The sequence below is a fragment of the Macadamia integrifolia genome, unplaced genomic scaffold (genome assembly GCF_013358625.1).
Source record: "Macadamia integrifolia cultivar HAES 741 unplaced genomic scaffold, SCU_Mint_v3 scaffold135, whole genome shotgun sequence".
NCBI lineage: Eukaryota > Viridiplantae > Streptophyta > Magnoliopsida > Proteales > Proteaceae > Macadamia > Macadamia integrifolia.
Window position 1 is genome coordinate 309,221 of NW_024868172.1, and position 14,045 is coordinate 323,265.

Below are 14,045 nucleotides of genomic sequence, written 5' to 3' on the forward strand. Positions count from 1 at the left end.
TGCATGCTTATCTTTATGCTCACATTGGTGGCGATACTTCTGAAAACTCCATATCCACCCAAAATTTAAGATCTTATTTTAGAGAATTCCCACAGAGGCATTCACACAGATTTATTGGGGGAAATAAATGCATGTCGAGTCCACTTATAGTTTTTGTCATAACCAACCTGAATCTTTGTGGCACATTCTTCTCTCCTGCAAGTTCTCCAAGTGTATTTTGATTGCCAGCCCTTTGGGTATACATACTACTTCTCTGACTGCTTCATCTTTTGAAAAAAAAAATTATGTTTTTTTAATTCCATCTCTATCCTTGGAAATACTATGAATAATTTTTTCTCCATTTTCATTATTATATGCTATTTTATATGGTCTTATACAAATAACGTAATTTTCAAAAAAGAGAAACCAAATCCCTATAAAATCCTTTCTCCTATTTTGTTGTGGATAAACTCTATCCACCCTAAACATTAAGAAATACCAAACTCAAATTTTATTATTATGATTTGTGCCATTGTTTTGAATCCTTGTCTTAATATTGTGGTTGGGTAATTTGTTTTTTATCTAGGAAAATTTCTCTCACGAAGCATCAAGGAAATCTATAACAATTATGAAAATTTAGAGCACTTAGTTTTTGACCTAACAACCACCTCATGGCCTTTGAGGCCCCTTTATTTTTGGATGCGTATAATATTCTTCAAAATTTGTCCTTTTGTTTCATGCCTACGAATGAGGTGGTTATTTTGGCTAGAGTAGCTCACCAACTATGTTCAACAAATCGTCTAAGTCTCTTGGTTATTGTGACAACAATGTACTTATTCATTTACTTTAATCTTTAATTTTTTTTCGAAAAACAAAAAAACTTTATCATGCATCACGGATGTTACGGTTACCCAATTCCTTTCTCTTTAATTTTTTTTTTTAAATGTTCATATAAAAGGGTACATAATATATGAAAATCCTAAGAGCGGCATAGTTATTTTAATTCGGATGAAGAACTATTTGGAATATATCGGTTTACTAATTCAACGATTCAATCAAAATATCAGTAAAAAAAGCAGGGATAGTAAAATTCGAGTTCAGATTTGAATTCGAAAATTATTCGTTTATAGAAATAAAAGTGGACAAAAAATTCGAATGTTATTTTAAAATTTAAAGATAAAAAATAACATATTTAGTTTTTTATTACTCAAATAATTGAATCAAAGAGAGAGATTGAGACCGAGAAGAGGGGATTGAGGACAAAATCAACTGAACCCACGTCATCCACTATGCATGTTTACTTAGAGAGAGAGTAACGGCTAGTCAAACTGAAATGGAGTGAGAGATTTTTTTTTGATAGAAGAGTGAGATTACCTCAGGAAAGATAAGCTTTATCAATTTCAATTAAAAACAAGAATAAAAGTAATATTAGGATAATAAATGTATAATAATCATATTATTTATAAGTCTTATTGACTTATTTTAAAGTTTATTTTTTTTAGTGAGATAAAATTCAATTATAATTCGAATAAAATTCAGTTCAGAAGAATTATTCACGAATTTAAAAAAAAATCCATAAAGTCGGGATTTTTTCAGAAATTTTTTATTTGATTTGAATTCGAACCGAATTATTCATAAAATTCGTAAAAGTTCCGTTGGGTCGCGAGTTATTCGGAGAACTAAATACCTACGTACCCAACTATCCCCCCCTTTTCTCATTCTCTCTCTCTCCCCTTCCGCCTCTGTTTCACTCAAATCTGGTACCCAACTCTCCCCTTGTCCCTCATTCTCTCTCTCTCTCTCGCCGCCTCTGTTTCACTCACTCCCGCTCTCCCTGCTCTGTTATTCCCTCTCCACCCCTCTTCCTTGTTCCGTTGCTCTCACTCTCTCCTTCCTCTCTCTGTTTTGAAAATTTCTGGCCGAACCCTTTTTTCTCGACCAGCTGGTGACATTATTTTTGCTGCAGTGCAAGAAAATAGAGTCGTTTCCCAGGCTGTTTCAAATTTTGACTTCTGAATCTTTTCGCCGTTGGAAGACATTCCTAACGCCCGGAAAATTGACAAGGGCAAGAACATCGTCAAAATTTTTTACGGATTTCTTTTATTTTCTTGACATCCAAACAAAGCCTAAAAGCTCCGTAGAACTGGATGCTAACTTACGCGAGGGGAAATTTGATCACAGCTATAGGACGGATTCAAAGCTCCGTGATGGAAAATCAAACTGAAAAGACTGTTTATACGCACTACAATCATACCGATCCCTGCAAGTATGCGAGGTGGACTGCAAGGTGTGGTTTATGTATACCACTTCGGTCGATGTAGAATTCCCCCCCCCCCCCCTCTTTTTAATGAATTTATCCAAACTATTGATGTTCTTGTTTTGACAGGGAAAGTTATCAGTTCATGTATACTAGGCCATGGCAACAAGTTACTGATTTCTACTTGAATCTAGTGAACGGGCGATTTCCTTGTTTGAATTGTTTGGACCTGAGGTGGGTCTTAACAGTTAATTTTCATTTTGGATGCTTGAAGCATATTTGACGTCTTCAATGATTGGTTGTTGCTTCTGGTTATCAAATTTATGAAACTCAAATATTTCTTGAATTCTATCCGGCTTTGTTACTTAATGTAAATCAGTCTTATGACTTCATCTTATGAGTGAACTATTGAATTTTATTGAATATATAGTTGAGTAAATTAATATTATTACTACATTTTCTTTTGACAGGTAGAGACCCCAAATTTCTGATTGGATTACAGGTCCTTTTTCATTGTTGGGTGCTTAGAATTGAGTGTGTCAAATGACTTTCCATATAAGGATAAAAGAAGTCCATTATGCATTTGTATATGGTGACATTTATCTCTGGTTTTCATTCTGATACTCACAATTTGGAATGAGTTATAAAGTTCTGTTGATGCTATTAACAATTCTTGGTTATTTATTTCGTTTGAAGAAAGAATTTTGTAAGTGAATAAATAGTAAAAATGAGCTGTGGCCTGAGGCAGGGTCAGGTTGCGAGTTTATTTTCTTGAGAGAGAGAGAGAGAGAGAGAGAGAGAGAGAGAGGTGGGGGCTTCTGTGATAACTTTGTTGTGACTTTCCTTCTCTGTTTCTTCAAAATCCCTTCTTCTGTGTTCCTAGATCACTGACCAGAGTTTTAGTATCCTTGCTTTAGAAATTTATGTTGACCAACTTTATTAACTAACTAGCTAGGTAGAGAGAGAAGTGTATTAGATATTGTTGAGATGACCATTGTTACTTTTACCTTGGTCTTTTACTATTTACTGTGGTCGTTGTAGATAGGGATGCTTATTCAGTGATACCCTACTTTCATATTTGGTGTAACCTCTTTTTATAACTAAGAATGACCTTTATGATTACTGATAAGTCAAATCATTCTCAAACCTCTGTTCTCAACTTGGTATTCAAGCTAAAAACCATAAATTCCTTTTTTTCTTTGGTTTTCTTCTTCACTCATAGGGGCCCTCGCCTCCTAGTCTAGCATGGTAGACTAAACAAAGTTCCATACAAACCTAACCCTAACCTATGCCTCCCCACCATGCATCCTTACGACGCTGCTCTCTATGCCGCACCGCCGAGCCTCATCTCGCGCTGCTCCGCTGTCGTGCCTCCTCTCGCGTTGCTCCTCAGCTGTTGCTGCTCACAACTCCTGCCTAGCACCTCTTTACATTGTTGCTCCCTGTGCCATTGCCGCCTAGAGCCTTAGCGTGGCCACTGCTCTCTGCGCCTCCTTGTGCCACCATCGCTTGGCGCCCTACTGTTGCTCTTTGCGTCTCCCTGCGTTGCCACCACATAGCGCTCTTATCGTTGCTGCTGCCTAGCGCCTCCTCATAGCGACCCACCCTCTTGGTTGCAGCGCTTCACTGCAGGTGTCTCTGCGACCTGTGTTGCTCCCAACTTCTTCCCTCCACGTGTGGTTCTCTGCTGAGCCATGGCTACGGTGGCTGATTATGCTAGCAGTGGTGTCTCCTCCAGGCAACTCGTTCTCTCTCGAACCTGGAACAATAAAGCTTTTCACGTGGTCTCATGCATGGCTACTTACCATCCGTGGGGACTACCCTAGCCTTCTCAGTGGAGATACTAGCCAACCCACGGATCTTACTGTCGCTAACACCTAGTTAGCCAATGATGCCCTTTTCATGTCATTTCTACCCAACTCTATGGTGTCTACTATAATCCTTAGCTTCGTCTTGTTAAACTCTGCTAAGGAACTATGGGATGTAGTCAAACAAACCTATTCTCAGTGGGGAACTGCACTCAGATTTGTGAGATCCGCCATAATGTTCGTTCCACCACTGCCTATTATTCCACCTTATGCACTCTATGGAAACAACTGGATTTCTATCACCTTATGCACCCTATGGGTTGTCCTGCTAATGCTGGTACCTTTCAGAAGGAGTGTGGAATGACTTTCTGACCAATCTCAATCCGAAGTATGATCAGGTACTGGTGCAGATTTTGGGCCTTGACACTTTTCCGACTCTCCTTCAGACATATAATATGGTTCTGTCTGAGGATCATTGTTGCTTTGTTACGAATTACGATATAGTTCTTGTTTTGTCTACTTTACTGGCTACTCCAGCTATTGGGGACTCCTTTAAGGGGCTTACCCCTCGTTGTGAGGTTGTTTAATGTGATTATTGTGGTCGCCCTCGCTATACTAGGGAAACTTTTTGAAATCTTCATGGTAGTCCCAAAGGTGGGCTTAATAGCAAACTTGGAAGATAAGGCCCCCAGACCCATCTATCCAAAACTGTTGACAGTGCCTCTACTACTACATCGTTCTCTTCGGATCAAATGGCTGCTCTTAAGAAATAATGATACAGTTAGGCACTCTTCTTGCCCCCTCTCTTATGTCCAATCTTGCTCAATTAGGCACCTTCCTTGTTTTTCCTCTACTTCTGCCTTATGGTTACTTGATTTGGGTACTGTGATCGTATGCCAAGTAGCTCTAAGGTCTTCCGTAGTTACAATCTGTTTGGGATAAGGTACGTTTTGCTGATGGTTCCTTGTCCCCTATCTCTAGTAAAGGTTTTGTGTCTTGTTTCTACACTATTTCTCTTCTGTTTGTTTTGCATGTCCCTAAATTACGTTCTAATTTTCTTTCCATTTATCGTTTAACTATGGAGTTGAATTGTACTGTTCACTTTTTCTCTACTCATTGCCTATTTCAGGATCTATTGATGGGGGCAACGATTAGGAATGGTTGGGTCTGTGATGGGCTCTATTACTTGGATTCTCCATGGGCTGTGCCTCCTCTTGTTGCAACACATACTCTTTGCTCGGACAATTCTCTCTCTCTCTCTCAACTCCACTAATGGCACCGTCTTTTAGGACACCCGAGTGTGATGTATATGAGTTTGCTAAACATACATGGATCTCTTATCTCCTACTGATAATAAAAGTAATGTTCTTTTTTCAATTATTGATTCAAATTTGTTGGGTCCTTCTAGGACAAGTGATAGGAATGGCTTTCGTTGATTTGTTACTTTTATTAATAATTGCACTCGTCTTACGAGGGTGTATCTCTTGCATAGTAAGTCTGATGCCTTCTCTTATTTTCAATCTTTCCATGCTATGATTCGAACATAGTTTAATGCCACTTTTCAGGCCTTTCATAGTGATAATGGCATGAAGTATATAGATGGTACCTTTCAGCAATACCTCAACTCCTATGGAATTCTTTCTCAAACCTTTTGTGTTTGGACACTTGAACAGAATGGGTTTCTTGAGTGCAAGAACTGTCATCTCCTTGACGTCGCTCGGGCTCTCATATTTGCTACTGGCATTCCCAAGTGCCTTTGGAGCGATGCTGTTCTCACTGCTGCACACCTTATTATCCGGGTTCCTTCTTGTGTGCTAAATTTCAATCCTCATATTTCTTTTCTCCCTTATCTTACTATTGCTTAAAGTCTCCCTCCTCGGGTCTTTGGGTGTGTCTACTTTGCCCATAACTCCTCTCCTTCTCGCTCCAAACGTAATCCTTGTGCCTTGAGATGTTTCTTTCTTGGTTAGTCGACCTCTAAAAAAGGGTATAAGTGTTATCACTCTCCTACTCAGCTTGTATTTCACCATATATGTCACTTTCATGCGGCCGACGCATATTTCACGCCACCTCTTCAGGGGGAGAGTCTTGAGGGAGAGCTTCTTTTAGTTATTGATATTTCTCCTATTCGTGGTATGTCTCCTGTTCAGTGGGAGCCACCAGATTGTCCAGATCAGCCTGTAAGAGATGTGGTCACTTACACTCGGAGGTCCAAGGAAAAAGACACCATTAGTGACCAACCGTACCCTTCGAATCTGCCACTATCAGGTAATACTTCTTCCATTCTTGGTATTCTTTGTTAATCCTGTTGCTCCCTCAGAGCCTTCCTTAATTAATATTGTAATTGGTGCTCCTTTGGCAGACACTCTTCCTATTGCTATTAGGAAGGGAGTTTGTTCTTGTACACAACACCCAATTTCCCATTTTGTTTCTTATGCATCACTATCTCCCTCCTATAGGGCCTTTGTTTTTCGTTGTCTTCTGTGTCTGTTCCTCAGGGTTGGAAAGAAGCCATTAATTATCAGAAGTGGAAAGCTGCTATGGTTGAGGAAATGTTGGCATTATAAAAAAATGGTACCCGGGAAATTGTCCCTCCTCCTCAAGGGAAGAAGTTGGTTGGGTGCTGATGTGCCAAAATCGGACAATCACATTAGCACAAGCGGGTCAAGATGCCAGGCCGAGCTCTCGCCTCAAGTCTCTTTGAGGCCAAGCTCTTGCCTCGGCCTCCTTGAGGTCGACCAATCACCTCAAACACCTTGAGGCCGATCGGTCACCTCAGCCTCCTTGAGGCAGACCGATCACCTCAGCCTCCTTGAGGCCGACCTCTCGCCTTAGTCTCCTTGAGGCCGATCTCTCGTCTTGGCCTCCTTGACGAGGAGCTCTCTCCTCGGTCCCTTACCACTGAGACCATGAGCTAGCAGAAGTCGTAACCCACTACAACACAACCAACTGAATGTGGGAAGCAAGGAACCACTGACCGTAAAAACCGCACACAGGAGTCCAACCACCCTTGAAAACTCGGAATGACTCTCACTCAAGAGTCCTAAACGCTCACGAAGGAGGGATACCCGCAAGATCCTCTTTGGAATCTGGGCATATTCTCAGGATCAAACGAGGGGGATCGTTGGTCAAAGCTGGACTCGCCGTAAGCAAAACCCTAGGGTTCAAGGCCTATAAATAGCAAGGTAAGCCCCCAGAAAAGGGATCGACCACTTCTTATCCAACAAGTACTCTTAAGTAACTGGTGTGGAAATTTTCTGACTTAGGCATCGGAGAGTCCCACATCGGGTCAGCCCGGCTCTCCCGTGTCTGCTCTTTGTGTAGGGCTAGTGTGGAGTTTCCAGTCTTACAAGAGAGATCGGCTGGTCAAATTTTACCGCATCAGGTGCAAATGGGTCTTTACTGTCAATCAAAGGGCAGATGTGACTGTTGAAAGGTACAAGGCAAGCTTGGTAGCTAAAGGTTTCACCCAAACCTATGTGTTTGATTACCAAGAGACTTTTGTACATGTTTCAAAGATGAATACTATTCGGGCACTGCTATCCATTGCTGCCAATCGGGGGTGGAATCTTTAATAGTTGGATGCCAAGACTGCATTTCTCAATGGGGATCTTGAGGAGGAAATCTATATGGATGTTCCTCCTAGGTTTGTATCTTCATCCACTCTTGGTCGTGTTTGTAAGTTGAAGTCACTGTATGGCCTCATGCACATGCAATCTCTTAGGGCATGGTTTGGCAGGTTCATGAGAGCTATGAAAAGCTTTGGGTACAAACAAAGTCAAGCATATCATACCCTCTTCATCAAGGGAAAAGGTAACCGGATGACTTCTCTAATTGTCTATGTCGATGATATATTAATTACTAGGAACAATGATGAGGAGATTTCCAATCTCAAAGCCCTATTAGCAGCAGAGTTTTAAACTAAAGATCTTGGGCCTCTTCGGTATTTCCTTGGGATCGAAGTTCCAAGGTCCGATAGGGGTATCTTCATATTCCAATGGAAGTTTGTGTTAGATCTCCTTAGTGAGATTGGTATGCTTGGTTGTAAGCTTGCAGATGCTCCCATGGAAGTCACCCATCAACTCAACAGTCAGTGAGTGAATTGATCGATAAAGAACAATATCAGATTTTTGTTGGCTGATTGATCTATTTGTCCCACACTAGGTCTAATATTGCCTATGCTGTAGGGATTGTTAACCATTTCTTTCATGATCCCCAGACATCTCTTGATTTTGTGTAATGCATTTTGGGATGTTTGAAGTCTGCTCCCGATTAGAGAAAAATAAGGCTGGTTTGATAGCTGAAACTGAACCAGATCTGAACCAGAATTGGCCGACATTGAACTTTCCTTTTGACAGCTTGATCTACATCAGGTAGGGTGATGCAGTTGGGCGTTGGACTTGAGATAGCCTTTGATTTGATTCCTTCTCTTTCTTTTTTAGAGCTAGAATAAGTTTGGTAGTATTTTTATTTAGGTTGAATTTTTATTTTCAGTTGCCAATTACGATAGTTTCCATTTTAATAAACAACCAATTTTATGTTTTGATTCTCTTTATATAGCCATGTAATGGAAGAAAACTCATATTGAGATTTGAAGAATTGAAGATTGAAATTGAATATTTTTGCTTGGCTGAACCATGGTTGCCGATCCTCTTTTCCTCCCTCTCTGAGGTTCACTTTCTTCTCCCTTCTTTTCTTCTTCTTCCTTTTTTATTTTTTCATACTGTGATTTTCCCCGTTTGGAGTACTTTGTTCTGAACTCACCCAACGGCCTTCAGTTGGATCAAAACCCTCTTGAAATTCATCTATTAACTCTGAAACATTGGAAGAAGCATCTACTAACCTGGGCGATCAGAAGCCCTGTGGTTTTGGTGGTTGAAATCCTTCTCAGTGAGGATATCTACCTGTCATCCATGGTGGAACCTGTTACTATTGCTGATTCCTTGTTTCCGAAATCTGCACTTTAGATCTGCCTGATCTCTTGAACTGCAATGTCCTGAGTCGACTCAGCAGGCCTCAGCAACCCCAGATCTGGAGATTAAGAGCTTTTGAAAGAGGCTCTAAGGGCTGATGCTCGTTTTCTTCTTCTTTGGTGTTCAACGAGACCCTTTGGTTGTCTAGAGGTTGAAGACAACCCCTAATATCAGAATCGTGAGTTTGGTTTAATTCCCTTTAGTTCTGTTTTCCTATTATACCCCTGTCTTTTACTTCTATTTCCCACTTTCTCTATTCTTTTGTCATTCCAATTTTACCCATTTGTTACTCACGTTACCTTCCCTTTCCCTTATTTTTTTTCATGACCTAAAGTCCTAGTAAATTATAGTTCTGCCATTACTTGTTAGAAGTTTCCACCTATTTACAGAACTGCCATTCTCTTTTGGTATTTGGTTACAAAATTGTGCTATTAATTAAGTGGGCCCTAAGCGATCTGACTCCAATTTTGGAACCCGGATCCGCATCACAGGGGTAACGATGATCGTCATAAGGGTTCTGCTATGGTGACGCCGATGATGGAGTTTCTTTCAACCACGGATCATAGGGGGGTCATCAGCAGAGGGTTTCGTTATCTCTGAACATGGATTCTCTTCAGCCATCGTCTCATTCTAGGCAGGGTAGCATGCCCTAGTAAGTATGGTTACCAAATGTTTTACGAAAAGTACACTGAGGTGGAAGCCAATCGTATTGCACAGGTTGAATGAAGGATAACCCATCTTCTTCCATGATAGTGACAGAGTAGGGGGAAATTTATCGGCAGATAACTCCACATAGGTATAAGTAAAAGCTAAGCGATCCATCAGCTTGGTTCTATGATTAGAAAACAGAGGCTTCCTAATGACGTAGCTAACTACACTAAGGCCCTTTATGCACCAATAGTGGAGAGGGAGGTTTGGGAGAGCGACCTAGATGGGGACGAAGTGGAAGTCCACTTTACTGAGGATGGAGTACTGGTCCCATTCACGAAGAAAGACAAGTTTATTTCCTACTCTCCGGGGACCTCCTTCAAGAGCAGTGAGCTTGTTAGATTCTTAGGTGAATTAGAATAAGAAGATTCCATTGTCTAGAAGATAGTTAGACATCGGTCTAAGTAAACGCCATTTTTTGGAGAGTGAAAATTTGACAATGCTGAATGGGGTTCAGCTGCCCAAGAAATGTCCAATCACACAGTGTTTCCATTTGGCAATTTCTGGATGGAGAAGGCTGGAGGGCAATGACCCACTTTTCTGTCGTTGATAACAGTAGGAGGAACAAAGACCAGGGAGTGTCCATCTCCGGAGGGGAGAGGGGAGGGGCTGATAGTGGAGGTCCAGGGTTTGGTGGAAAAAGGGGAGGAGGCAGGGAGAGAGGGAGGGTGGGAAGAAGGGGGGGGGGGAGGGCAAGAGGAGGGAATGGTTTGGGTGGAAATATCGGCAGGATTGTCTAGAGTGGGAGAAGTACATTGCTGACTAGGAGGGGAGGGTTGAGGATGTCCGGAGGGTGAGACTGCCAGAGGGAGGATGGGTATGATAGGGGTTCAGGTCATTTCAGGGGAGAAGGTGTGGGTTTCTGGGTTTTGAGGGGCCCGATAGGGGTTCATCGAAAATGAATTAAACAATGAAGACGTACAGTCATATGAACAGGAGCCTCTGAATCAATAATCCATTGAGTAGCAATGGTGGTAAAGAGGGCAGGACCTGCGTGGGCTAATGTAGCAATGGATGTTGAAGCCCCAGTAGATGTATTAGTGGGTATCTCAAGACTATGTAAACACCGCTTAATTGGTTGACGTCATCACATACCAAGGAACTGGGAGATGAGCCACCTGATGAGGAACTGGTTTGGTATCCTAGAAGACACTGTATCCATAACACCATCTGACACTTCATGATTGCTAACTGGTGTGCCCACTTTGGCAGTTTGGCTTGCCATGCTTGGCCCAACAAGTATTAACAATGTGATTAGACTTGCCACAATAAGAACACTGTCAAGAAGTGCGATTTGTCTGTTGTCCACCAGCACTACGACCATCAAAACCACGACCACTGGACATACAGCCTTTTGGAGGAGGAATAGGTCTTGGCAAGCCACAAGATGGACAATACACTGAAGTCGAGAATAAGTATCACCGAGTGTAGGAACAATCTCTCTAGCAAGCAGAAGACCTTTTACAGTCTTCAAGTCAGAGTTCAAACCAGCTAAGAAAATTGGAGACAAAGAACTCATGCTGTTGAGCCTTAAGTTTTTCAATTTCAGTAGTAAGGGGCTGGAAAACATTCAACTTTTCAACCATGCCTTTAAAAGCACTGTAGTAATTCTGTAAACACTTGTCAGATTGCCGAAGCTGAAATTACTTCTCATAAAGATCATAAATGGGATTCATATTCTTCTCTGAGGCTATGTTTTTTTCAAGTTGTCCCAAACACCCTTAGCAGTGGTGTGGAACATAACATTAGCAGCAATGTTTGGCTCCATGCTATTCCACAACCAAATGAGGATGATACCATCATCTTTCAACCATTTGCTATATGCTTTGTCATTAAAAGCATGAGGACCAGTAGTAATATACTTGAGTTTGTCTTTGGCCATAATGTAAACCCTCACAGCCTTAGCCCATAGTAAATAATTAGAGCTTCCTTAAAAAAAAAGAAAAAAAAAAAAAAAAAAAAAAAAAGAAAAGAAAAGAAAAAAGAAAAAAGAAAAGAGAAAAAAAAGCGCTCCCTTAAAGCTTGATAAAAGTAATTTGGATATTCACATTCTCCGTAGTAGAGATAGCCGACTTGGTCTCAGCCATAATGAGAAGAAACAAATAGGAGCAGCAACAACTATCCCAGGTACAGCAGCAAAATATCAGAACCAGCAGCAAACGAAACAAAATTGATCTGCGTTGTAGGGTTTGAAAACCAAAAAAAGGGACTTTGTGAGCAATAGGGCCAGTAGGGTCAGCAGTAAATGACCAAAATAGAGCAGATATAGGTCTGAAATCAATAACCAGAAAGCAGTAGGGCAGTCTTCACAAAATAAAGGGCACAAGCAATATATACATGAAAAAAATCAATCTTGCAGGGATTTGATGTAGTAGAACCAAAACTATCTCACCTGATCTGTAGATCCACAGATCTTGGAGATTTAATACAAAATAGCAGCAACCACTCACAAAATACCCATGAAATCAGGCGCTAGGAGAAAAAAAAAAAAGGATTTTCGTAGGGTTTTCCCTTAAAAGTCTGACTTTTATAGGGATGGGGAAAATTGACTCTTGCTCCACAGACTTCAGATCAGCAACCATAGATCACCATGTAGGTAAAAAACAAAAAACACTCCATTGATGAGAAAAGGAGCTATTTAAATCATAGTAGATGCAACAATAGGTGGTTGCTCACCACAATGTTTGAAAAAAAAAAAGAGATCAGTAGAAGAGAGATGGAGAAACCTCGATCTGATTACAAAGGCTCTGATACCATGTTAGAACATCAGGATCCTGCAACTAGATCAAGGCAAAGATGAGCGAAGAGAAGCGAAGAGAAGAGGAGAAAGAGAAGAAGAGCAGCCAAAGTCGTGGGAAGCTGCCTGCAGTTAGAATAAAATGGCTTGCTGCAAATTCTTATGCTGGTCGGCTGTTTCTCATCAAATCTGTCCTTCAATCCCTCTATCTCTTCTGGTCTGGAATCTTCTCCATCCCAGCTTCAACCTCTAAAGTCATTCACTCCCATTTGCGCTCCTTCCTTTGGAAAGGAACTGATTCCTCCAAATTCCTCCACCCCATTAGCTGGTTCAAATTCTGCTCCCCCAAATCCGAAGGGGGTCTTGACCTCCGATCCATCAAGGATATGAACTTTATAGGCATCTGAAAGCTCATTTGGAAAATAGCCTCCAAGCATCGCAGTATCTAGGTCTCATGGATCTATTCCCACCCCCCTAAAAGATGATTCCCTTTGGTCGGTGGCCCCCCTCGGTTGCCTCCTCTATCTGGAAATCCATCCCCAAATCCAGGTCCATCCCTCTCGGAGGTCTCTCCCACTCGATTTGTAATGCCTCCTCCACTTCCCTTTGACTTGACCCTTGGCACCCTATTGGCATCCTCATCAATCTCATCTCGCCTAAACTCATCTACTCTTCCGGCCTTCCTAGATCCGCCTTGGTCTCTTCTATTCTTTCCCCGTTTGGTTGGCCCCCTTCCCGCTCTGCCCTCTTGATAATATTTGGTCGGCCCTTCCTCCCATCCCCCCGGGCACCGTGATAGAGATGATAAGGTCCTTTGGAAGCCCTCATCCACGGGCTCCTTCACTTTGGACTCTGCTTGGGAATTTATTCGTACCAAATCTCCTATTGTTCCTTGGCACAAAACTGTTTGGTTCAAATGACACATCCCTCGCCACAACTTCCCTGTTTGGTGTGTCCTTACTGATTGCCTCCCCACCCAATTTTTCCTTTCCCGCAGACATGTCTAGGTCTCCCCATCCTACTGCCTCTGTTGGAATAGTTCTGAAGATGTCAATCATCTTTTATTCTCTTGCCCCTTCTCTGCCTCAATCTGGAAGAAGGCCCTCCAATTCATTTGGCCATTCATTAGACCCACCCTTCCCTTGTCTAGAGAGTGAATTTGGATTGATATGACTTTTGGCGGCTCTATCTTGTGTGACACTATAGGGAAATTCACTTTTGCAGTAACCATCAACCACATTTGGATGGAGCGAGAGATGGACTTCCAACTCCCATTCCTTTAAAAGGATTTGGAATGCTATCTACTCTGAAGTCAATTCCAAAATTGGCACTATCAGGCACAACCTCATTAGGGACTCCCCAAGGAACAAGCTCATTGTTCTCCTGGGGTCTATCCTCCATCATCTCCCCCACTGTTCCCCCCCCATTGATTTGTCCCTTTGTAGTTGGGTCTTTAGGCTTTGACCCATTTTTGAGCCCCTTTGGGTGTTGGTATTTTCTTCCCCCCTTTTTTCGTTTTCTTTCTTTTTCCCTTGTATATTATTTCTCTTGGTAATGAATTATTTATTCATCCAAAAAAAAAA

The 14,045-nt window shown here is 41.6% G+C and overlaps 1 protein-coding gene across 2 annotated transcripts in view; it reads left to right on the plus strand.

Moving 5' to 3' along the window:
• Window positions 1-1,693: 1,693 nt before the first annotated feature.
• LOC122063527 (tRNA pseudouridine synthase A) overlaps window positions 1,694-14,045 on the plus strand; it is a 69,736-nt gene continuing 57,384 nt past the window's right edge. For both annotated transcript variants that reach the window (XM_042627226.1, XM_042627227.1), the window contains exons 1-2: window positions 1,694-2,266; window positions 2,366-2,470. In XM_042627226.1, the coding sequence (XP_042483160.1) occupies window positions 2,127-2,266; window positions 2,366-2,470 (245 nt within the window). In that variant the 5' untranslated portion in view covers window positions 1,694-2,126. The remainder of the gene's footprint in view (window positions 2,267-2,365; window positions 2,471-14,045) is intronic.